The sequence below is a fragment of the Coniophora puteana genome, assembly GCF_000271625.1.
Source record: "Coniophora puteana RWD-64-598 SS2 unplaced genomic scaffold CONPUscaffold_12, whole genome shotgun sequence".
NCBI lineage: Eukaryota > Fungi > Basidiomycota > Agaricomycetes > Boletales > Coniophoraceae > Coniophora > Coniophora puteana.
Window position 1 is genome coordinate 1,313,376 of NW_006913064.1, and position 21,903 is coordinate 1,335,278.

General features: G+C 55.2%; 8 protein-coding genes across 8 annotated transcripts; 1 reads left to right on the forward strand and 7 right to left on the reverse strand.

The window, feature by feature from the left end:
- Positions 1-1,542: 1,542 nt before the first annotated feature.
- Positions 1,543-3,161, reverse strand: CONPUDRAFT_168318 (uncharacterized protein). Its single transcript, XM_007774570.1, has 6 exons — positions 2,699-3,161; positions 2,398-2,650; positions 2,096-2,334; positions 1,884-2,020; positions 1,719-1,814; positions 1,543-1,671 (listed from the first exon to the last, which is right to left on the reverse strand). Exon 1 carries the CDS (start codon positions 3,048-3,050, stop codon positions 2,748-2,750), a length of 303 nt encoding a protein of 100 aa, XP_007772760.1. The 5' UTR covers positions 3,051-3,161; the 3' UTR covers positions 1,543-1,671; positions 1,719-1,814; positions 1,884-2,020; positions 2,096-2,334; positions 2,398-2,650; positions 2,699-2,747.
- A 363-nt stretch (positions 3,162-3,524) lies between these two features.
- On the forward strand, positions 3,525-6,365 carry CONPUDRAFT_157634 (WD40 repeat-like protein; the record flags this gene model as incomplete). The annotated part of the gene is made up of 6 exons (XM_007774571.1): positions 3,525-4,568; positions 4,626-5,552; positions 5,618-5,674; positions 5,737-5,808; positions 5,861-6,082; positions 6,138-6,365. The coding sequence occupies 6 exons, from the start codon at positions 3,525-3,527 to the stop codon at positions 6,363-6,365; spliced, it is 2,550 nt and encodes an 849-aa protein (XP_007772761.1).
- A 620-nt stretch (positions 6,366-6,985) lies between these two features.
- Positions 6,986-8,706, reverse strand: CONPUDRAFT_129644 (hydrophobin; the record flags this gene model as incomplete). The annotated part of the gene is made up of 3 exons (XM_007774572.1): positions 6,986-7,033; positions 7,088-7,249; positions 8,584-8,706. The coding sequence occupies 3 exons, from the start codon at positions 8,704-8,706 to the stop codon at positions 6,986-6,988; spliced, it is 333 nt and encodes a 110-aa protein (XP_007772762.1).
- A 1,681-nt stretch (positions 8,707-10,387) lies between these two features.
- On the reverse strand, positions 10,388-10,844 carry CONPUDRAFT_157636 (fungal hydrophobin; the record flags this gene model as incomplete). Its single annotated transcript, XM_007774573.1, has 3 exons — positions 10,388-10,435; positions 10,500-10,661; positions 10,737-10,844. 3 exons carry the CDS (start codon positions 10,842-10,844, stop codon positions 10,388-10,390), a joined length of 318 nt encoding a protein of 105 aa, XP_007772763.1.
- Positions 10,845-11,582: 738 nt separating this feature from the next.
- Positions 11,583-12,269, reverse strand: CONPUDRAFT_168321 (hydrophobin; the record flags this gene model as incomplete). Its single annotated transcript, XM_007774574.1, has 3 exons — positions 11,583-11,819; positions 11,893-12,054; positions 12,132-12,269. 3 exons carry the CDS (start codon positions 12,267-12,269, stop codon positions 11,772-11,774), a joined length of 348 nt encoding a protein of 115 aa, XP_007772764.1. The 3' UTR covers positions 11,583-11,771.
- A 611-nt stretch (positions 12,270-12,880) lies between these two features.
- Positions 12,881-17,181, reverse strand: CONPUDRAFT_84485 (ATP citrate lyase). Its single transcript, XM_007774575.1, has 10 exons — positions 17,162-17,181; positions 16,790-17,100; positions 16,080-16,644; positions 15,808-16,026; positions 15,539-15,754; positions 14,741-15,488; positions 13,699-14,684; positions 13,497-13,648; positions 13,348-13,446; positions 12,881-13,294 (listed from the first exon to the last, which is right to left on the reverse strand). Exons 1-10 carry the CDS (start codon positions 17,172-17,174, stop codon positions 13,127-13,129), a joined length of 3,477 nt encoding a protein of 1,158 aa, XP_007772765.1. The 5' UTR covers positions 17,175-17,181; the 3' UTR covers positions 12,881-13,126.
- Positions 17,182-18,467: 1,286 nt separating this feature from the next.
- CONPUDRAFT_62453 (uncharacterized protein) lies at positions 18,468-18,776 on the reverse strand (the record flags this gene model as incomplete). Its single annotated transcript, XM_007774186.1, has 1 exon — positions 18,468-18,776. A coding segment is annotated over one exon (309 nt), but the record flags the coding sequence as incomplete, so codon positions are not given.
- Positions 18,777-18,980: 204 nt separating this feature from the next.
- CONPUDRAFT_62761 (uncharacterized protein) lies at positions 18,981-19,337 on the reverse strand (the record flags this gene model as incomplete). The annotated part of the gene is made up of 1 exon (XM_007774205.1): positions 18,981-19,337. A coding segment is annotated over one exon (357 nt), but the record flags the coding sequence as incomplete, so codon positions are not given.
- Between the last annotated feature and the right edge of the window lie 2,566 nt (positions 19,338-21,903).

Genomic DNA, 21,903 nt, shown 5'->3' on the forward strand with positions numbered 1-21,903 from the left:
GCTCTATGAAGCAGCGACGGGTCGTATGCTCCTCCCGAAAGTGAGCGTTTATCTTCTCATGTTTCAAGTTGTCGGTCATATCCTAATGAATGACTCCTTTTGAAGCGAGATGACACATCTTCTGACGGCAAATCGTCAAGTGATGAGCCCCTCAACATGGCTGGGGTATGTCAGTCGGTTTGCTTCGAGGAAACATTATCTTATTCAATTAATTTTGCAGGATCAGCATGACAGTAGGCAAGGACCATCAAGGCGAGGAGTCCCTCTCGTTGATGCAGACGACGATTCACTCATAAACGTGCGTTGTAACTGCTTGCTTCTCGCTATATATCAATTGATCAGCGATATAGATGCCCGCAGCCGTCAGGAGATCTGTTCCCGCAGGCTCTCAAGCTCGTCAAACTCTTAGGAATAACAGCAGAAGCAAGGACGGGTCGGACGAGGGATCACGCCGCGGGCTCATAGCTCGGCTCATATCGCGTCGCAACTCTGACAGGCCAATCTCCGTTGAGCCTAACAATGACCGTCGCCGCATGTCACGGATGTTCGAGCTTGTTAGCGTTGGCAGAGCCAATTTGGTAAGCACACAATATATACTCGCATTGGGTTTCCGATTCTGATTCTTCTACTTAGCGTGTGATGGCCGCCGGACCTAGCGAACAAGGTCGTCTCAGCGATAGACGTCGGGAAGGGGAGTCTGATGAAAGCTCGAGTAGCCCGTCGCCTCCAGCGTCAACTCGCCCTCGAGTTGAGTCTCCGGAAGCTGGTATTGACGACCAAAGGAGCATCACACCGAGCAGCGATGGGCTCAGGAACATATTATGTTACTGTTTGTGCATACCGCGGTGCGTGCACAGAGATTAGATGTCACTTGTTTTGGCACTTTAAATCCAGGAATACTTGATTTCTCGTTACCATAATATTGAACGATGTCGTTTATGCATAGTGTAGTTCAAAGACAGACTCTATACGTTGCATGTTCGGTTTATGCTTCAGACGATCCTAGCTCAGGCGACTAGGCTCACTGGCTACCGACGAGCCCACGCCATCTTGAATGAGATTCGCCAGAGGGCAGCACAAGACCCGAACATGTCTCGTTGCGCTGACTCACGCTTCATCTTCATCTCCACTTGTGTGGGCTGGGCGCACTCAAATAGACTGTCCTCTCGCTTCATATTCGGGATCCAGTCCTAATTCCGCACCGCATTGTAACGCCCCACAAGCGCTCGATCCACATAGTAACAATTAGCATCGTCCATCTCCAGGTACTTGCGGTTAAAATGATCTCCAAGGGCCTTTTGAGGGCCTTGCCAGTCAAAGACTCCGAGTAGTGTTTTCATTGTATTGCTAACTCTAGACAACTACGAAGACTCATGAAGACAAGTCAAAGATCACCGGTACCAACACCGTCGCCTCTCCGCATCACTCTGCTCTCGTGCGGTGAGTCCAGCGCTAGCGACGCCTTTATCGCCCAACATGGCGACTTGTGCCAGCGGTTCGAGACATATCTCCGGCGTACCACGCCGATCGGGCTGGGCGCGGACCCATTCATGTCACAGACGTATAACATCACTCGAATGGTCTACCCAGGCTCTCCGGGATTTTCGGAGACATACAGCATACAGGTGGAGGAAAGGATAGAAGCTTTTGACGCGATGGTGGTCGTTGGTTCTAGTGCGTTTTAGATTATGTTGGGTGTGACACACGAGTTTTCTTACGAGAGTATCGTTGGGCCGCTATGCTTCTAGCCAGCAGGCCGTATGACGAGGAGGAGTGGATAATCATGGTGGTTGAATACCTGCGGCGCGTGATGGCTGAGTGTCCAGATATGAAAATTATAGGTTAGTAAACATGTTCTTTTATGGCACTGCATGACCATGCACATTGGACATCGAACAAAGGAATAGGCCTCGATCATTGTATCGTCGGCGCAGCCTTGGGTACATTGCCAGATCCATGACCAAGTCTGATCGTGGGTGTAGGATGGCACATCGGGTTGAACTCGATTGTGCTAGACGACCTGGGAAAACAGATATTCGGAAGAGAAAGGGATGAACGGACATTTCTGCAAAAGCCGCCGAGGACATCGGCTCACAGGAAAGCCTTGATAACAACATCGAGAGGTTCGAAGATGGCGAAGGCGAAGGCGATGAGGTCGGGCAGGTAATATGGCGGGTGCTCTTGGGGCAGGAAGTTGTAGTGAAGGGCGGAAACGCGGGGACGTGCAAAACGAAGCTGGGGAGATACGTACTGCAGAATCATGCGAGCGATGTTGCTCTTCGTGACGACGGTAGCGGGAATTGTATGGCATGTCTAGGTTAACAGCACTGTCTTCTGAGCATATATGCGCGACATTCACGTCTCTTCATTTCGACAATGGCTATCTGACCAGCGCACCGTATAGCGGTGGGTAAAAGGAGCGATTGGTAGTGCATATAGCGGGCGCTTGATAGTTGACACGGCAGGTAACGACGGCGTTCGTAGTACAGCTGGAAGGACGCAGACGAGGACCAGCATTGTGGTGGGCTTAGGCAAGGCGTACGCCTTCAAAAAAAATAGTGGAGATGGAGCGTGCATACAGATGGATCGCGCAGACTGCTTGCTGCTTTTCTTGGAATAGCCTCGTCTGAGGGTTTCCAATGGAGAGCAGCTGGCGACGCGAATGAGATGAAGCATATAACAAGAATGATCGACTCACCTATACCATATATGCGGTACTTAGAATGAGAATTCACCTCCTTCTCCAGCTAAGGTCCATCAGCAAGCCCTTTGAGCACTTCCATCAGTTCCCTACGCGCCTCCTCTGTCTTCTGTCCCTGCCGTTCCAGCTCTCCGCCGTTGAGCAATCGCAACGTGGCCCGAGTTTCCTTGACAAACTCGTAGGAACGCGAAGTTGCCTCATCAATTCCGCCATCTTCCCTTGAACCTGCATCGCTGAGTCCCGATTGTGATGCCAAGTGCGCGAGGTCGATGTCGGAAGCCCGTAGGAGTGCGAGGTCGCGCAGCGTCTCAGACATAGGCAGAGGCTTGTTCTTCAGGTTGTTAGCCATGATCTCTCGAGGCTGAAGAAACGGCGAAAGGGATGAAAGCAGATGCAATCAAGCGTTCTGAGGATATGTGTCGCAACACTTAGTGAGAGTGGGTGTAGGGCCTAAGGTACGTAGGTCCCGCTTGCATCGCTTCGGTCCTAACCGGAACACCTCCCGCGCGCTGAAGCAGGTTGACCACCGAATTCAGACCAAGACTCTGTCACCTCCCCTTGCTTCAGCTCGAATCGTATCTTCACAAAGGCAAGCCCGGTATAAATGCAAGAGTGAGCTAGCCATCCTGCGAAGTTGGATCAAGCTTGGAGCCGGCTTTCCCCGAGCATTTTTGCCGTGAAGGTGGACCTACAAACGCACATTCCTGGCCAACGCGCGCCTGTCGACGATGCCATGCACCACCATCACCGCCATCTACACCCCAGTCATACCTATAGCCTATATTGACCCTTAAGTCGAACAAAGACACTATCCCTTCCCCGCATGCCGTCAGGTACACGCTCGACACCGGATGCAGCTGACGCACCCCGGCCCTTCTCAGGCCACACGGAGGAGATCACCGCCATCGAGTACTCTCCTGACGGTCGTCTCATTGCAACCACATCTAAGGATGCCACTGTGCGTCTCTGGGACCCTCTTACAGGTCAGCAACTCCAGAAGATCAACACGCCTCGTGGAGCCGAGTCACTTGCATTTTCCCCCTCAGGTAGACAGCTTGTCACGGTCTGCGAAGACGCGACCGTCCTGATCTGGAAGGTCAAAGATGACGAGGACGGACCGGGGATTTTGGAGAACACAATGATAAAGACAGCATACAAAACCGACGACATTTCATATCGCGTCTATCGCGTCAGATTCTCGAACAATTGCAAGCACTTCGCCGTGATGACATCCTCGTTCATTACCCTCCAAGACGCAGAAACAGGCCAGCTAATAATGGATGTGGTCGAGATGAGTCCACTCTCCGAGCTAGTGGGTCTGCTTGCATTCGCTTCAGACGACCAAAGTGTTTTGTTCGCCTACCGCGATCTTCCTCGTCCCACTACTGGCAATGATGTTACAAGCACTCCAGTAGTATACTCCTTTGACTTGGCGACAAGGCAACAAGAACGTATCCATCTCTCAAACGACCTATCTCACCGCCCCTGGCCTCAGGTTGGCTCCTACGATGGTACTATGATCGCTGGAACTGCACCTCACGGATCGCAGATCTGGCAAGTTGAGAGCGGCGATGTCTTGCACGGTCCGCTCAGGGGTCATCTCTTAGACACACACATTCTCTGCTTCTCGCGCGACGGCGAGTGGCTCATTGATGTCTCCGTGGCGAACCATGTGTTCGTCTGGAACACCTCCACTGGAAACTTGATCCTAGGTCCCTTGAGACAGCCGCCAAACTTGGGATGCGAGATTATTCGTCGTATTACTGCAGCCGCGTGTTCGCCACTGAAAGATCGCATAGCATGCGCGGATGACTCCGGAAATATTCATGTATGGGATGTTGACGCCGAACAGGTTGTACTGTCCTCAGTATGTGGACGTCAGTCATATCTGTTCAGGAGAGCTGACTGAGATATCTCGACACAGCTCCCAGACAGAAAAGGGGGCCCACCGCTAACCGCGGCAGGCCGCTTTGAGGTGGATGGCGTAGAGTGGTTCCCCGACGGGCGCTATTTCATCAGTAGCAGCATGAGCGACGACTACATTCACACATGGGACGCCGAGACAGGAAAGCATGTCCGCGAGTACTTGCTCCCCGGCGGCTCATGCACTGCTCTGTCCTCCGACGGCACGATGCTGGCGGCTGGCTCTGCGTGCTACATCGGATCCATTAGTTTCTTCGACACCAAGACGGGGAATGAGCATCCTTATTCGCTCGATGGTCCCGATCGAGCATGCCGCAAAATGAAGTTCTCTCCCAATGGCTCCACTGTCGCCATGTTACTTGACAGCGCATATGATATGAACCTTTGTTTCGTTTTCAATGTCCTTGGTGACCGCAGCACGACGTTCGTGCAGCACCCGTCCATAGTCCTGGATGTCGCATTCTCGCCGGATGGAGAACAATTTGCGTACATCACCACAGATGACGGCATCCTCGTCTGTAGCACCTCTTCACTAGACGTGATCTCAAAGGTTTCCTCCATGGCGTCCGACGGGTCTGACCCTACCCACTCTATCTCATTTTCCCCTGATGGTCGACGCCTTCTTGTCTGCTCGAGGGGACTCCTGGTCCTGGACGTGCACACATGCCAAACCATCCTTCATCTTTATGCAGATTACAATGGCATCCGGGCGGTATTCTCGCCTGATGGTCGGACCTTGCTATACTCAGTCCATGACTCCTCCATTCAAATGGTCGACGCAGCAACCGACGATCCGGTATGGCAGTCTAACGTTTCAAATCTCACGTGCTTCGCTTTTTCACCCGGAGGAGAAAGGATAGTTGTTGGGTCTAAGTACGGTGACTTCGAGGTCTATGAAGCGGTGACGGGTCGTATGCTCCTATATAAAGTGAGCGTGTGTCTTCTCGTGTTTCGAGTTGTCAGACACGTCTTACTCACTTACTTCTTTTGCAGCAAGATAGCACGTCTCCTGAAGGCAAACCTTCAACTGATGAGCTCGATATCGCCGGGGTAGGAAAATCAGCTCGCTTCAGGAAGGTTGTCATCTCATTTATTTATCTACCTGGTATTAGCATGGCACTAGGCCGGGACCGTCGCGTCGCGGAATTAACCTGGCCGACGTAGACGACGACTCAATCATGAACGTACGTTCTCCGTCCTTGAACTTACCCCTGTGCCGATGGATCAACGATACAGATGCCTGCAGTTGCTAGGAGATCTGCACCCAGAGACTATCGAACGCGCCAAAAGGACCCAGTTGCTCAAAAGAAGGATGGGTCGCATGAAGAGCCGCGCCGCGGGTTTATCGCTCGCCTCACATCGCGTCGCAAGACCGAGTTGACCTCGGATGAGCCTAGAGATAGTCATCGTCGCATGGGACGTGTGCTCGAGCTCGTGAGTGCTGGACGGGCCAATCTGGTAAGGGAATATACTATAATCACGTCGCGTCTTTAATGGTGTTTCTTCTGCTTAGCGCGTGATGGCCGCCGGACCGAGTGGACAAGGTCATCGCAGGGCTGGGCGTCGGGAGGAGGAATCTGATGAAAGCTCGAGTAGCCCATCGCCTCCGGCATCGACTCGGCAGCGCGTTGAATCTCCAGGAGTAGGTCTTGATGAGCAGAGGAGCGGGACACCGAGCAGCGATGGGCTCAAGGATATCTTGTGTTTCTGCTTGTGTATACCAAGCTGTCACAAAGACTAGATGACACTTGTTTTAGCACGTCTAGTTGTATGGCGGGTTCGATTTCATGGATTGAGGACAGTTTATCGAAGTTCGGTCTACTTGATCTGGTCTGGCAAAACATCTCCTTATTTAGCCGAGGTTGAATGTCCCTTTGTGTCTTGAACACTGTCAGTATAAATGTGATATAAACTCAGTCGACCGGGCAGGCTAAAGGTAGAAGGGGTGTCACTGGAAAACAGTACGGACACAAGAGAAAATATGTAGCAAAAGACAAGCTCACACTATCCATAGTTTGTTGTCTCATCGAAACCATCAGCCTTGCTCAAGCTATACTCATTGTACGTGTTTTATCCAAGAGGTTACGGGACTCGGTCATGGAGCTCATGCAAATGATAACCACTGGGGTGACTCGGAGTCTGGCGTTCCCACCGCCCACTGGTAGTTCCTAGTCAGCGTTGACGACCATCGTCGCACGTTAAATGCAGGCTCCAAAATCATTGGAAACGTTTAAACGCAGGTACAAGGTCTGGTAACGCTCCAAGAGGGCAAAGTAGTTGCGCGGGAGGACAAGTCATACGGACGTAAGATACGAATACACAGGCCACTGTCCGTATATAATGCCAGCGCAGAACACCTCCTCAGAGGTTGATGTTGATCGGGCTGCATCCGAGGTTGAGCAAGCCATTCTGATGACGAATGAGTTCGATTGCAAATACGATGAGGTGAGAGGATCAACTGACGAAGTTATTGTGGTCGCAGCAGACGGGCTGCTGCTTGCAGTTCGCGCTCTGACCAAGACCAATACCGGTGATAGGGGTGCACTGCAAGCCGACTTGACCAGTGATACCGTCGAGGAGGTGCCCAAGGCCAAGCTGGCCGAGAGGATCGGCGGCGTTTGTCGTCTAAATTGCCGGTCAAGTGCGTGAGTGACAGTATAGCACTATCGAAACTAATTTAGAGACATACGTTCTGCATGCTGTTGCAACACTGAATAGGACCGGTGCTGCACTGCCCGTTTCCATCCGCGAAGACAACGGTGGCGAGAGCGATGGCGACGATGGAACTAGCGTACATGACAAAGACGGATTCGACTGTGATCAAGCTTGCGACGGACGGAAAGAATGGAGGTTTCTAAGCCGGGAATCGAGAGCTTATATGCTCGCATACTCGCATTAGACCTGAGACAAACGGGTGCGAGTATCATGAACACTAGTAGCTGTGTCGTTTGGTGGCGAACAAGGCATGCCGTCGGGTTCACTGAATTCGTCGTGGCGGTGGAGAAGAGAGTGCTAAAAAGTCCGAGACGCGGCTCGACAATAATCACATGATCGTGTCTCATCCTCTTTTCACCGGTGATCCACCTCTTCTTTAACGTTCAACGTAACGTTCAACTCCCCTACTTATCGCGAAACTTTTGTTGTGCCCATTCATCCAGGAGATGTCAGCTTAGAACCCTGAGTCCGTCGCAGGAGGTAGCATTCTCAAAGCACCACCAACGTCAGATGGGATGCCTTCTCTCGAATCTGTCGCCCAGTCGGGTCCGGACCGTACCGTGCAACGTGTCTCAGAGGGTCTTCCTTGCGTGCTCGATTCGTCTTGGTTATGAAGCTCGAATATGAAGCTCGAGGCTTCTTACATACCGAGACACGAGCAATGGATCTGGCTTCTTGGCAGGACGGACGCTGTATCCCGATCATTCACGCTCTAACTCAGAATTCGCCTCCGTCGAAAGCAAGGGCACAGAGTGCGCACAAACGTTATGTTCATTTACATGATAACTGACCACAGTTACGCATACATAAATATTAAGCACAGTCAGACATTCAAGGCCTTATCGTAACATTACAGCAGATCAAAGGAGCGTGGAAATCACATAGTACAGGTGAGTCCGTCGTCGATCGCATTAAGCAATGATGTTAATCGGCGAGCAGCCAAGGTTGATAAGTCCATTCTGAATCGCGAAGCCCCAATCGCAGTCAGAACCCCGACCTTCGGTCTCACAGAAGGCACACTGTACTCACCCAATTGTCGTTGTCGCAGCACACTGGCTCATTGATGCACGTTGCGCCCTGGCCGGTGCCGATGCCCGTGATGGGGTTGCAACTAATGCCGACCTGACCGGTGATACCGTCTAAGAGGCCTCCGAGACCCAGAGGGCCTAGGGCACCCGCGGCGGTGCTCGCCTGTGAAGTGCGTCAGTCAAGGTGACATGGAACGTGGATAGGAGGAGACGTACGTCCTGGACGTTGTCGCAGCAGGACAGCGTGCCGGTGGTGCACTGACCGTTGTGTCCGCCGTCTTGGGGGAGAGCAGCGGCCGCAAGGGCAAAGGGGAGGAGAGCAACGATGGTGGAGAACATAGCGTTGTGGTTGTAGGCGATTGATGAGGATGAAGCCTAAGGACTTTGTCGCTCGCAGGAGGGTGTTTTTATACGTTTTCCGTCACCAAATCATGCGAGCCCTAGCGTTGGAGGTGAGCGCCCCGAAATGGAGACTTATGGCTAGGGCTGACGCAATACCATAGCAGCATGGAAGCGTGAGTAGTGCGCTTCCCTTTTGCTGCAACCCGTCTTAGACGACGATGTGGTCTGGTCAACATGCAGGAATGGATGTTGGAAGGAATACTGCCAAACCTGGGTAATATCTTGTGGTATCGCCCTTGCACCCAATTTACAACTTCACAGATGACGACTATCAGGAAATGCATAGTGAGACGAGATGCAAGCTCCATCATAAGTTATCATTCCATACGAAGAATCCAACTGAAACCGTCTACGAAGGGACGACAGCACCCCAAACACATGATCCACTAATGACGAAAGAGGTCTATGTAAAGGCGTATGGAAGCACTCATTCGGAGAGCACTTCATGTACGATCGCGAAGCAGCGCTGACGGACGTGCAGCCAATTTTGAACAGACCATTCTAGACGTCCCACCAGAGATGGTAAGCACTCCGTTCCAGAATGCTCGTCGAACGAATCAAACTCACGTAGTTGTCGTTGTCGCAGTACATCGGCTCCTGTGTGCACGTTGCGCCCTGGCCGGTGCCAATGGCGGTGATCGGGTTGCAGTTAACGCCAACGTTGCCTGCGAGGCCGTTCAGGAGGTCGCCGAGGCCGAGCTGACCGAGCGGGCCTTGGGCGTCGTGTGCCTGCAAACCAGCACCAGGAATCAGTGAATCTGGATAGGCATGGGGAGGTGATGCTGAGAAAGGCTTACGGAGAGAGAGTTGTCGCAGCACGAGAGGACGCCTGAGGCGCACTGGCCATTGCCATCGGCAGCGACGAAGAGGGCAAAGGAGAGAGCGACAAAGGCAGCGGCGAACATGATGGTAAGGAAGCTTGGTCCGATGAGCTGGCTGAAGACGATGAGGCTAATCGATTGTAGGAGCTCAACGCTCGAGCCAGGATTTATAACGCTGAGTTCCTCTGCGCCTCGGGTGCGGCTGGTCTTGCTGTAGTTTCTGTCCGTGAAAACTTCAATACATCGAAATGTCCTGTTTCACCGACGCTGGCGAAGGATGTCCATGATCGCGTCTCGTCCGAAGAAGCGCAGCAAGAAATTTCGCCGACACGAGCTTCACCGATGTGAACAACGTTGACAGCGGAGTCACTGCTCATGTCTCACTCCGAGGTAGCTTGGCGGCGGAACCCGGAACTTACTTCGTCGTGCTTCACTAATGAATGACAGATGAATACCCTCACGCAAGAGGTTATGATCGTGACAAAGGTGACTCACCCGTGCCATGCAGAGGGAGGTAATCGAGGCGCGAACCGTTTCTCAATATCACAGCCTAATGTCAGCAAAAACAGCGTTCTCGATTGCAGCCTCGCTGGCGTTGATTGATCGCACGACTTGAGGAATCATGACAAGTTCGTAACATTTCGTGGCTAGCGACAAATAGTACTTGGTCCGCACAACTCCTACCCTCTCCGGCCCATGTCGTCACGTCCCGTCGTAAATACACTCTAGGGTCATTGCATCTCGTGATAGATATACGATATCGTCAATATCATCAGAACAGTGCTAAGCTCGCCCTTTTAGGCGGCAACGTTGACGGGCGAGCAGCCAAGGTTGAGGAGCCCATTCTGTGAAATGTACCCAGTAAGTCTCCACCGAATCGATCTGAAAGTGCCGAAGGAAAATACTGACATAGTTGTTGTGGTCGCAGCACACAGGTTCGTTCGTGCAGGTGGCGCCCTGGCCCGTGCCGATGACGGTGATGGGGTTGCAGTTGACGCCGACGTTGCCGGTCACGCCGTTCAGCAGATCACCGAGGCCGAGCTGACCGAGAGGTCCCTGAGCATCGTGGGCCTGTATGAGGATCGCATCGCCAAAAAATCAGATTCTTAGAACGAAAGGTAGGAAGAAGTAGGAGATGGCACGCACAGACAAGTGGTTGTCACAGCACGAGAGGGTGCCGGTTGCGCACTGTCCGTTTCCGTCGGCGAGAGCGAGGAGGGCGAAGGGGAGAACAGCGAAGATCGTGGAGAACATGATGAGCGTTGATGAAGTAGGAGATGAGAACTCTGGTCGTTGAGATGCGTGAAGGAGATTCGTTGGACTGGAGGATTCGAGAGCTCGCCGTCGTGCCTTTATACGCCTGGATGTTTATCCGCATGCCATCCCTGGAGCGTCGAGCCCGCTATGTTATTCGGGATGCGTTGTGTGGACAATGTCTGGCACGGTCTCGGTTCTCTCGGTAGAATGGTAGTTGCTGAGACATTGTAGCAAAAATTTGACATACTCGCTATGCGAAGGTGTGACTTATCCACCATACCTCCTTCCGGAGTTACGAAACTAGTCTCTCCTAGGCAGGTACGTTAGCCAGAAGACAATCGTTCCTTCTAGTTACGAAGCTGTTTCAGGAAGACCCAACCTTCTTCACTTCTGTCTTCCACGCTTCCGAATTCGGGCCTGCCCTGGACATTTGTTGCTAGATGATCTAGTTCACCTGGCTTTGCTCGCATTGCGCCGAAGCTCACCGACGCGACGTCGGCTGAGCCTGATACGCAACAAGTCCTCCTCACTAAATCTCACAATTCTCAAAATAACACATTATCGCTTGCTTTTGTGAACTATTACAATTATTTCTGACCACATGCAGAATCTTCATTGCGGATCGATTTTGAGGGTTGGCCAATCACACGATGAAAAATACAGAAAACACAAACTGGTGCGCGCATTGTGATCCCAAATAGTACAAAATACGTAACAAAAACAAAAGGAACTCGAGGGGGCTGCATTGGTATATTGTATGTACTCATCCGACTGACTATGACCGTATTCTGCGTTCAAACCATGGAACTGATCGACCGACTGAGGTAGCGCTACTCATACACTCTGTACTAGACTCATGATGAAAGAAATGGACATGGAAGGGGTATATCGAAGCGCTGCTCGTAGGAATAACGAGCGCATTGCTTAGGCAGCAGCATTGACAGGCGTGCAACCGAGGTTGACCAAACCGTTCTACAAAAGCACACCAAACCCATGAGCGACTCCGAGAAAAGACGAAGGGGCAGGAAGAGAGAGAAGAACGCACGTAGTTGTTCTGCGCGCAGCACACAGGCTCTTGGGTGCACGTCGCGCCCTGGCCTGTGCCGATGCCCGTGATGGCGTTGCACTGCAGGCCGACCTGGCCCGAGAGGTTGTCGAGCAGGTGGCCGAGCCCGAGCTGGCCGAGCGGACCCTGCGCGTTCTCGGGCTGTTATACGCCGAAAAAACGAATACGTATGCGTCAGCTACGTATCGAGAGAGGAAGAGGTGAATGGCAATACGTACAGTCAGAGTGTTAGAGCAGCAGGACAGCTCGCCGGAAGTGCACTGCGGCGAGTCGGTGATGTCGAAGGACAAGGCGGGCGCCGCGGTCGTGAAACTTGCGAGGACGATGGGAAGGAGGGCGACGAAAGGAGCGAACATGGTTGGTTGTAAACGAGGGTGGGTGGTTGATAAAGACTGTAGGCTCAGCTGCGAAGGTAGATTGGAAGATTAGCAGACGCGCAGAGGTCGAGCTTTTATGTGATCTGCAGGGGTGGCCGGTGGGTGACCATGCACAGAGCATAATCGCGTCCGGTCGACAAATTGTGAGACACCTCGCCGGACGTCGCGAGGGGTTCCTAGACGTTATTAACAAGTGTAGGCGCCGAAGAAGTCACAACAGCTTCTGAGACAAACGCCCGGGTTGCCTGAGACAGGGTAGTTCTTACTAGCTTCTCGCCGAATAGCCAAGCTGTCGTGAAGAGGGTCTTGGACTTATTCGTCACTGAGGCCGTACACTCGACGTCATTCCCCATCATGCGAAGCGATCATCAGTGCTAGAACTTGCCGAAGCAGCTGCATGTCAGAAAGCTGCTGAAGTTCCGAGTGTCGCAGAGATACGTTGCAGTTACTCACCAATGCTTACGAGTCGGAGCGGCGGTCCGCGCTTCCGCTCATCGCTGCACCGCCGGCTCACCCACCTCCATTGATGCAGTCTCCGTCGAGCTTGATCGCATCGCACCAAGGTCCCTTAACAACACACTGGCGGGAAAGAGGGATAGAGAAAATGTCGATTATGCAGTTTTGTGAGTAAAAGCACAACAGGAAAGACCAAAGACACAGCAAAGGGTAATCGTACGGTATACATTATAAAGAGCCTCCACATGATTATCATCGCGATAGCACCGCGCTATCTCCACCATTAAGTATAAAGTCATTAGAGTCGATGATCGTTTGATTCCTGCTTCCCCCGATACGCTTTCCACCGAGTCGGAGGAACATATTTTCGTCGCGACCTTCTACTGCATCTTGCCGAGGACACGGGGCTGCGACACGTCGGCCATGTTGATGAAGATGTCGTCTGCGGGGTGACGGTACAGAGGAGCACGGAGACGCTTCTGGTCGAGATGGTGGCCAATGAACCCAATCGAACGACCGAGGACGAAGAGACCGTTCAAGGTACCGATCTAAAGAAACGAAGGTGAGCAAACAGTTCACTCGCCTGCGAGGGGGGCCTTACCTTGATGTACTCGTCAGCCTCCTCACGGGTGAACGCGCCAGAGTCACGGAGCAGATCAACGAAGCAGACAGCGATACAGCCATCAACGTTGAGGATGAGCTAAGGAAGGAGTTAATGATGGATAAGATTGTCAAGACGAAGGTACGTACAGTATCCTTCTTCGACGTGGTAACCTTCTCAACAGCGAGGGCGTAGTCGAGGAGCGAGTGGCTGGGGAAGTTCTTGTGAACGTACTCCTTCACAAGCTCGACACGAAGGTCAGGGTTGTTGACGCTCTTGATCTTGTGGCCAATACCGCTGACTAGAGCAAACAATCAGCGACGCACCAAACAATACAATTAGGCGACTTACTGAGCTTGTTGGCCTTCCGCGACTCGTCGACGAACTCGCGAGGAGTAAGACCTGTGTCACGAGCGTTCGAGAACATCGAGGCAGCCTCGTCGAGGGCACCACCGAAGCGGCTACCGATGGTCAGGAGACCGCTGGCCAAACTCGAGATGAGGTCCTTGCCGGCACGGGTGGCGACGATGGTGTTCATGGCACCGGAGACGGCGGGACCGTGATCAGCGGTAAGCATGAGAACCATCTCGATGAACTTCGTCGCCCATGGCGGCATGCGGCGCTTGAACCACAACAGACTGACGACACCACCCAGGCCGATTTCTTCCTTGAAGACGTCGGAAATACGCATGCCCGCGTAGAGGAGCTCCTGACCACGCTCGTCGGAGATGGTGGAAATGAAGGCCGCGGGCTTGCGGATGAGACCGAGCTCCTGGGCCCACTTGTAGTCCATGGGGATGACGGGAGGGTCGACCTCAGAGTTGGGCTTGATGGCGCCCTGGGAGACGAGGCGCTCGTACGTGTCCCGGAGAGCAGCAGGGAGCTCCTCGAAGGTCTCAGGGACGATGAAGCCAGCCTCACGCATAGCGCGGTTCTTGGCGTCAGCGGTCTCCATGTCACTGTTGGCCATGGAACCAGCATGACCGAATTGGACTTCGGTCGTGAACATCTTCGCGCAAGTACCGATAGCCCAGGCGACGATGGGCTTGGTGATCTTGCCCGACTTGACGGCGTCGATGACGCGGTACTCCTCGATACCACCAACCTCACCGAGGAGGACGAGCATCTTGCACTCGGGGTCGGCCTCGTATCGGAGGAGATGGTCGATGAATGTCGAGCCGGGGTAGCGATCACCACCGATGGCGATACCCTCGTATGTACCATTCGTCACGAGCGACAGGATGTTGTTGAGCTCGTTGGACATACCACCCGACTTCGAGACGTAGCCGACCGAGCCAGCACGGTAGAGCTTAGAAGCGATGATGTTGTCCATCATACTACGGTCCCAGTCAGCCCAATGACCTCTTCTCCGAGAAAAGAATCCAGTACTCACCCTCCGGAGTTACCGATCCTGAAGCAACCCGGCTTGATACCACCGACAGTGGCGGGACCAATGATCAAGACGCCCTTCTGCTTGGCGAGCCAGAGAATCTCACGAGCATGTCTCTCGGGGACACCCTCGGCAATGAGGGCAATGCTCTTGATCTGCTCGTGACGCAGACACTCGAGCGTGCTGGAGTAGACACTGCGGCTCGAAGCAAAGTTGACGACGACATCAACCTCGGGGTGCTTCTTGACAGCTTCCTCAAGGCTGGTATAGACGGGCAGGAGGGTCTCACGAGTACCCCAGTAGAACTTCTGGATGTGATGGCCACCGAAGGGGTAGATCATGGCAGCCACGCTGGGTGCATCGCGCTTGCAGCTGTAGTCGAAGTCAAGCATGCCCTGGATGGCACGGGGCTGCAGACCGTAGACGAAGGAACGGGTTTGGGCATCGAAGGGGCGGAAGTCAGGGCGTGTCGATGGAGCTCTCTTCTCGGTGTCGAACCTCACGACCACGTCGTTAGGTTGAGTGCGCTCGCCTGAAGGGTGGATAGTGCCGATGGCTCCGGGTGTAGGGGGGACGTTATCGTCAGCGGGGACTTCGGTCGCAGAGGCCTTGGGAGAGCCAGGAGCAGTGGGAGGAATGCTGTGAGCGGACTCCTGCCTGTCCTTCAGCTTGATGCCGAGGGCCAAAGGCACGATCTCGGTGATATGGGTGTCGGGACCGAAGACGCGGATCGGCACACCGAGGGATTCACCTATGAGTAGGTGAGCAGAGTCCGCACAAAGTAATATATATATAACTTACCGAGCAAACGCATGGCCTTGAGACCCTCCTGGTAGTTGGGACCACCACGACGAACAAATATCTTGACGTTGTGGGCAATGAGAGGAGCTTTGTAGAGCTTGAGGGCACGGATGATACCCTTGAACGTAGCAGCGACGTTCGTGAAGTTGGCGATACCACCGCCAATGATGAGGATCTTGCCCTCTTGGCGGGGGGTGCCGCGGGTCATGAGGTCGACTATAAGTCACGTCAGCTTTGCATCCCAATAGTCGATCCCTGAGAAAACGTACTGATGGTCTTCGCGTACTCGAAGGTCTGACCCTCTGTAGGAGCACCACTGTACTCTCCGTAGTTGGCGAGTTCGTCGGCAAAGCCATGAGCGGCAATAGCATCAGAGTACACCACGGAGGCACCTCCACCGGCAACCATGGTCCAAACACGACCCTCGGCATTGAGGACAGTGAGCTTGAGCGAGGCACCAGTAGACCCGTCCAATTTCTGGATGTAAGCTAGGGGTTCTCATAAGCTTACGAAGGTGAAGTAGGGATATATAAAAACTCACCTTCCTCCTTGGTCAGATCACGACCGAAAGGAGCAGGCCAGACCATCGGGGGGCCACGGTCGGCGGTGACTTTGGAACCGCCAGTGGGCGCAGCACCAACACCACCATCGGCATCGTAGATCGAGAGATCGCGAGCAATAGCCCACTTGGGACCGCAGATGCTCTCGGCGGTCTGGTCGAGCTTCGCAGCCATGTCCAGGAAGTGGATCTCGCCGTTGTCGAGGACGACGAGGGGGTTGATCTCAAGGTAGGCGAAGTGGAGATCAACGTAGACGGAGTAAAGGCGGATGAGGAAGTCGGTGATGGCCTCCTTCCTCGCATCAGGAACGTTCACAAGGAGGGTACTAGCGAATTCGGCGCGGGAGGGGAAGTCACCCTGGACGGGGATGTTGAGGCGGAGAGCCTTGGCGTCGACATCGCCGACATCGACACCACCCTCGTGGGTGAAGAGGATTGAGTCACCCTCGCGAGCCGAGTTAATACAGACGTAGTACTCGGCGTTGGAAGGATGAGGAAGGAAAGGCTCGACGATGAAGTTGTTGAGCGTCCCAGTGACAGCCTCGACCTATTAAATTAAATAGCGATTAGCCAAGGTGACGCGTCGCTATAGACACCGAGACGAGCGCGACGCGGGTAGATGGGTATTAGCGCCCCAAAAACTACGCGTCCGTCCCCGTCAAGGCGCATATATGCAAGATCGGATAACATACCTTCTGTGGCTTGCCAGCACGCTCGGCGATCCACTGCTTAGCGCCCTCCCAGTCCTTGTTGAGCGCAAGCAGACCCGCCTTGCCGCGGCGCTTGATAAGCTGATCGGGCTTAGCGACGAGCTTGGTGTTGTGGATCCATGGAGGCAGATGAGACTCAGGGGTGATCGTGTTAGTCGCGGGATCCCATTGAATCTGCGCGACCTTCGGTGCGGGGTACTTGAACGCCGAAGAGGTGGTGGCAGATTTGTGAGCCGGAGGTGCACGCTCAAGCCAGTAGGCAAGGAGAAGCTTGGCGTCGTACTCGCGGATGGCTGAAACGCAAGAAAAATCGTCAGCAACATTGAATTTTACGACGAGGACATGGATACAGACCTTTTGAGGACATGACTGGGAGGAAAGCGAGTTGGAGGAGGGCGCGACGAGGCGCGGTATCTTTTATATCTTGACCTTGTTAGGACCCCAACATTCACACGATACAAAATCGACACCGCCACCGTCATATCGGTCCATTCCTTTTCCTCGTGGGTGTCGTACCACTCACCACTTCTTTGGGGCCATCTTACCCGACGCTCGAGCGCTTAGCAATATCTCGAGGCCGTCGACGCGTCGTTGTGGTCGCTGAGCTCAAGTCTGTCTGCAATCGATGGCTCTGATAGTGGATTGGGACATCAGTACCCTCATTTGTGAGGTGCCTTGCTGCTCTTGAGCATCCGAACTTCTTTCATGCATCTGCGCCCGGATGGACTCCCCCTCAGCTCTGGGTGCAAGCCTCGCGGCCATCGCATGTTGCAGTATCCTGCCCCAACAATCGCAGCCGAGCAACGAGGTTCCATGCAGCCCCTCAACCTGCGTAAACTGACGCGTTCTACCCCCCACGGTTACTCATTGGTGTTCCATTATCGTTGCCTCCTTTCCTAGCGCTAAAGCTCAAAACAGCCAGATTGTCATACTTGCTGCGATCAGTCCCAGTGACGACGATCAGGCGTGCCTTTGACATAAGAAATTCTGCTCGCGAAGCGATGCTAAACTGACTCCTCCGGGAGACTTTGTGCCTGTCGTTCCCGAGTTTTATCAGGCGTCCAATCCTCTTTCTCTCTTGTTTGTGATGGGATCAGTCGAGTCGCTGAGCCGACCCAGGCGTCGCGTCATGCATATAAGGCAACTGAACATATTAACATCGCATCATTACAGTCTTCTCTCACGTGCCTTTTACCACCTTAGCGCCACGCTGCCTCATTGCCTGCGTCTTCGAGGTACTTTCGAGGTGCTGTCAAAGCGGCTTCATTATTATTATTTATTATTATCAATCTGGGTTTTACGCCCTCTGGGGCTAGGCCCTATGGTAGGCGATAACATGCGTGTGTCTAGTCTGGTCGTGAAGAGGAGCGGGAAATGTTACGAGGCTACGTTAGCAATGGTCTCCCTCGCGGGAAAGAGCGCGAGTTCGACAAAGGGGAGAAAGGGTAAGGAAGGCGGGAGGTTGAGTGAGGTATGTGCTAGAGGAGAAACAAATTATGGTGGTCTTTTTCGTAGAGGAGGGAATATTATGGTGTATAAGTGGGGCATAAGGCGGCATGCGCTGATTGGTGGGCTCGAGGCGTAGGTGAATGACGGGTGCGCCCGGGGAGAAGAGCAGAAGGGTAGAAGACAAAAGGCACTTACTCGCATAGAGGCAGGGCTAGGCAGGGTTACGGGGGGGTTCTAGGCTTCCGAGGGAGGAGCTAAATCGCGCCGTCGCGTGGACGTATGCCAGGAGGGGGCGCGCCAGCTCGGGGTCACTGAGGAGCTTGTTGACGTCTAGCGCTCGGCGGGAGCGCATGGCGCCTTGGAGGCGGTCCCGAGCCGCTCGGTACGCTGGGCAGGCGGCTAGGAAGTGGTGCACCGACTCCGGGGCGGAGTGGCATCCCGGGCATAGGGGTGAGATGGAGGGGTCGATGCGGGACATGTGCTTGTTGAGCTGTATGTGGCCGGTGCGGAGACGGAAGATGATGGTGGCGTGGCGGCGGGGGAGCTCGTCTATGAGGGTTGGGAAGCGGCTGGTGGGGGCGCGCGGCTCGAGCGTGGAGATTGTTTTCCACCGGGGGGACGCCTTGAGAGCCACGAGGGCGTGGGCTTTGGTTTCGCCGACTAGGCGTTGCTTGGTCGCTGAGGCGCTGGCTGGGAGGGAGCGGAGGCGGAGGGTGCGACCGCGGCCGTCTCGGAGGAACCGTGGCAGGTGCCGGGCAGCGCTGGAGGACCCTTGGGCGGCACGTTTGGCATGTTCGTCGGCGGTTTCGTTGCCCTGGATGCCGACATGGCCCGGGGTCCACCGGATGCAGATGGGGTGGTCAATGGTTGGGACTGCGGTGATGGCGGAGACGGCCGCGTCGACTAGGTACTGGCCTGGGTGGGTGTCTCGGTTGGTGAGGGCGCGTATGGCTGCCTGGTTGTCTACTCCCAGCGAAGCCGTGCCCGAGCGGCGCGTCAGCTCCGCGTGCAGCAGCGTCGCTCCCAGGAGGATGCCGACCAGTTCGGCTTCGTAGACGGTGTGGTCCTCCGGGGAGCCCATGTGGAGTTGGAGTGTGTTGACTAGGTCGTTTCCGCGGTAGAGGACGGCGGCGGCGCCCACACCTCCGTCCACGCTTGAGCCGTCCGAGTAGACTCGGACGTCCACTGGGGTGTCATTGTGTTCTTGGACCGCGTCCTCCTTGGAGGACGCTATGGATGTCTCGTAGGGTGGGGACCACTTCGGGCTTAGGCCGCGGCGTACTGCGTCGATTTTCTCCATGTGGCGCGGCGTGAGAGCGTACACCCGGAGGAGTTCGTGGAGGGGCGAGCGGTGGCTTCGGCGGTAGGTAGCGGCCTTGCGGACGTGGTATGCTAGGGGGTGTGTGTCCGGCAAGGTGGTGTAGCGGACTGCCGCCCGCAGGCAGGTGCGGCGCAGGAGTTGTTGGAAGGGCCAGAGGTTGGCATGCAAATCCAGCATGTCCGTAGGTGTGGTGCGCATTCCACCCGTGATATGGAGTGTTGCGAGGCGCTGGACCCGGCCGAGTTGCCTGAACGCCCCGTGTGTCCCGTAACCATTGCCTAGCCTGCTCCTGTTGCGAGTTAGTTTGGGCGCACCCCATAAGTCAGCTGCGTAAAGCATCTTTGGTACGACTACGGAAATAAAAAGGAGTCTCATGTAACGGGGGCGTACCCCGGTGCGTGGGCGCGTGAGGCGTCTGCAGGCTAGTGCATACTTGGTGCCTTTGGCGACGGCATAGGAAAGGTGCTCGTTCCATCGTAGTTCTTGGTCGATGAGAACGCCCAGGAATTTGTGGTGGGAGGAGGGCTCGATGGTGTTGCCTGCTATTGTGAGGGATGGGCGTGGTAGGGGCAGTGTCTTGGGTGGCAATTTTGCGGAGGGCCTGTTGCGGGCGGTCGGTGGCGGTGGTCGGTGTGGCTGGTGTTGTCGGTTGGCTGGGGTGGGTGGGTCGGGGGCGGGGATGATGGTAGTGGAAGCGGGGGGGATGGTGGTGTTGGTATTGGGAGCGGTGTTGGTTGTAGTGGGGGGATGGAGGGAGGTGGGGAGTGTAGGTAACGTATCGGGGGGAGTGGTATTTGGGGGAGAGGGAGCTGTGGTGGGAGGGGAAGGGTTGGGAATGGGGGCGGGTAGCGTAGGTACAGGGCGGAAATAGTGTAGTATGGACGAGGGGCCTGGGGCGTCGCCGGGCGACTGAGGCGGAGCTGCTGGTGGGGGGGGCGCTGGGATCGTGGAGGGGCTGGCGTTTGGTCTCCTGGCCCCCCCCCTGCGCCGCGCTATGGAGGCTGGGTTGGGGATCCGTCGGCGCGTTGCGCAGATTAAGGCGGTCTTGTCGAGCTCGAAGGCGACGCCGTGCTCACGGCTCCATTCGAGCGCGCCGCCGGGTCTCTCCATCATGTGCTGGAGCTTTTCGTTCGCCGCTGCTGGTGTCTTACCCTTGGCGATGAGTGCCGTGTCGTCTATGAAGCCCAGAATGAGCTCTCCTTTGCGGGGGTCAGCTATATCTAGGAGGTCAGCATTGTAGAAGAGGAAGATTATAACGGATAAGGGGCAGCCCTGGTCCAGGCCGCCCCGGACCATGTACGCGTTCGACTCGTAGTCGCCGAACGTGAGGTACGTCACGCGCCCTGTCAGGCGCCGGCGGAGCCACTCGACGTACTCGGCGGGAATGCCTCGAGCGCGCATGTTGTGGAGTGCACGCTCCACGTTGACGCTGGGGAACGCCGCCTTCACATCCAAGAACAGCATGGATACGAAACGCTCTGGTCCGTGCGCCCACGCATCGTGCGTGAATTTGGTCAGTAAGTGGAGCGAGTCGAGGGTGGTGCGCCCAGGGCGACCGCCAAAGTGCGTGCGCGGGAGGAGGTCGTGTGCCTCCGCCATGTGCATGAGGTCCTCGCTGACACAGGAGGAGAGGACCTTCGCAATGGTGTCGAGTAGTGCAATCGGGCGGTAGGCCTTGGGCGCGCTGTAGTCAGGGCGGCCCGGCTTGCGCAGGACGATCGTGGTGTGGGTCTTCCACTGCGATGGGTACCAGTCCAGGTCAAAGGTTGCCCGGAAGATGGGTCCGAGGTATGGGACCAGCATTCCCGCTGTGTGAGTCAGCGCTGCGTTACTTATGCCGTTGGGGCCCGGGGCCTTGTAAGGTGGCAGGCGCGTGATGGCTCGGAGGATCTGGGGGTCAGTGATGGGGATGAATGGGGTGGGCGGAGTGGGGTAGTTAGCATTTACGGGGACAGGGGAGGAGAGCGGGGCTGTGGGGAAAAAGGTGTCGAATAGCAACCGGCTCTTCTCCTCATTGCCGGTTGCGGTTGCGGTGGTGCCATCCGGTGCCTTGGAAGTCAGCGGCGGGATGCAGGTGCGCCCGCCGTCAGATGGTGCGCTGTCCATGTACCGGTGGGCCGTCCATACGGAGTCAGCGTCGACGTCCGCGAGCCATTCTTCCCAGTGCTCTGTTTTGGCTCGGTCGATCGCGGCCGCGAGGGCGTTGCGCTTAACGCGGTACTCCTCGTGAACCGGGTGCAGCTTGTCGGCCGTGAAGCGGAAGTCGCGTAGAGCGAGGCTTCGAACTTCCTGGCGCTGGGCCGCTAGGTCGGTGGACCACCACCGC

Bases quoted from the DNA above. Each gene is read 5' to 3' on its own strand.
- CONPUDRAFT_84485 (XM_007774575.1), bottom strand. The intron at 16,645-16,789 runs GTATGTTATCCG...TTAATTTAATAG, and splicing joins GTGCTGGCAAGCCACAGAAG to GTCGAGGCTGTCACTGGGAC. The intron at 15,755-15,807 runs GTACGTTTTCTC...CGTGACTTATAG, and splicing joins CGAGTACGCGAAGACCATCA to TCGACCTCATGACCCGCGGC.
- CONPUDRAFT_168318 (XM_007774570.1), bottom strand. From the start codon at position 3,050: ATGGCTAACAACCTGAAGAACAAGCCTCTGCCTATGTCTGAGACGCTG.